Below are 1,065 nucleotides of genomic sequence, written 5' to 3' on the forward strand. Positions count from 1 at the left end.
GAATATACTTTGACGTCCAATTATCACCAACAAGAATAGCAGACGCCATCTGCCTCGGATGAATCACAGGTTCATCTACACCAGACCAAGGCGCCCACCACAACTCCTGATGAGCAACCTGAGCAATAGACCCATCAAATACAATTGGCGAAGGTTGATGACGCTTCACAGCAACCATGGCACCAACAACCTTAAACGACTTCCACAAACTTAACAACTGAATTGGTCGCACCGAATCAACCATACACAACTTCCAACCACCCGGCGGAATATTCTGCAACACATTAGATACCCTGTAGGAAACAACACGCGGAAAAGCCCTAGAACGGTTGCCCACGCGACCTATAGTACTTCTCCTTCGCATACCAACGCGACCTCGGCCCCAACTTCTTCGTCCTCGGCGGCCTCGGCTTATCCCACCTTTGCGGACGCGGCCGTAACCTCGACCGATACGCTTCCCGTAAGATCTCACCCGTCCTCCGTAACGCGGCATCTCTAAACCTTCCTAAAGCCTGATTAGCAGTATCAACTCCGTAATCAATGATAGTATCAACAGTAGACTGTTTAGATATATCACCACCAGACAATAAACTATTGACTGCGTTTGCAACCTGTAAACCTGTGCCAATAGCAGACCCAGCGGCACCAATACCAAACAAAGCGGGAGCAAATTCTACTAAAACCGGTAATGCCTGAGCCCAAAGACTCAAAGACATGCAACTTCTAAAAAAGGTGCAGTGTGTGCTAATGTCCCAAAAGGGCGGCACACGGCACACTAGTAGGTAATACTATAGCTACTAGTGTGGGTGTCATTAAAAAAATTGCTTACGGCATTTTTTTAATAATTAAATGACCATAAACCCTATAATCCTAAACCCCAAAGGATTTTCCGCCCCATTGAAAAAAGTGTGTGTACAAACACGCGCATTAAATTTTCCAATTTCGAAATTTTGAAATCAAAAAACAAACACAGCACCATGACCGGAGCCAGATGCAGCACTCGCGCAAGAGCTTACTGCTTCACAAGTTACGCTGAAACCTGCCCGCTCCCAGCCACCTACCAAT

At 46.6% G+C, this 1,065-nt stretch overlaps 1 protein-coding gene across 1 annotated transcript; it reads right to left on the minus strand.

Moving 5' to 3' along the window:
• Window positions 1-320: 320 nt before the first annotated feature.
• Window positions 321-834, minus strand: GNI_212740 (hypothetical protein; the record flags this gene model as incomplete). Its single annotated transcript, XM_011135536.1, has 2 exons — window positions 321-723; window positions 830-834. 2 exons carry the CDS (start codon window positions 832-834, stop codon window positions 321-323), a joined length of 408 nt encoding a protein of 135 aa, XP_011133838.1.
• Window positions 835-1,065: the final 231 nt, after the last annotated feature.

Source organism: Gregarina niphandrodes (genome assembly GCF_000223845.1).
Source record: "Gregarina niphandrodes unplaced genomic scaffold scaffold00143, whole genome shotgun sequence".
Taxonomy (NCBI): domain Eukaryota; phylum Apicomplexa; class Conoidasida; order Eugregarinorida; family Gregarinidae; genus Gregarina; species Gregarina niphandrodes.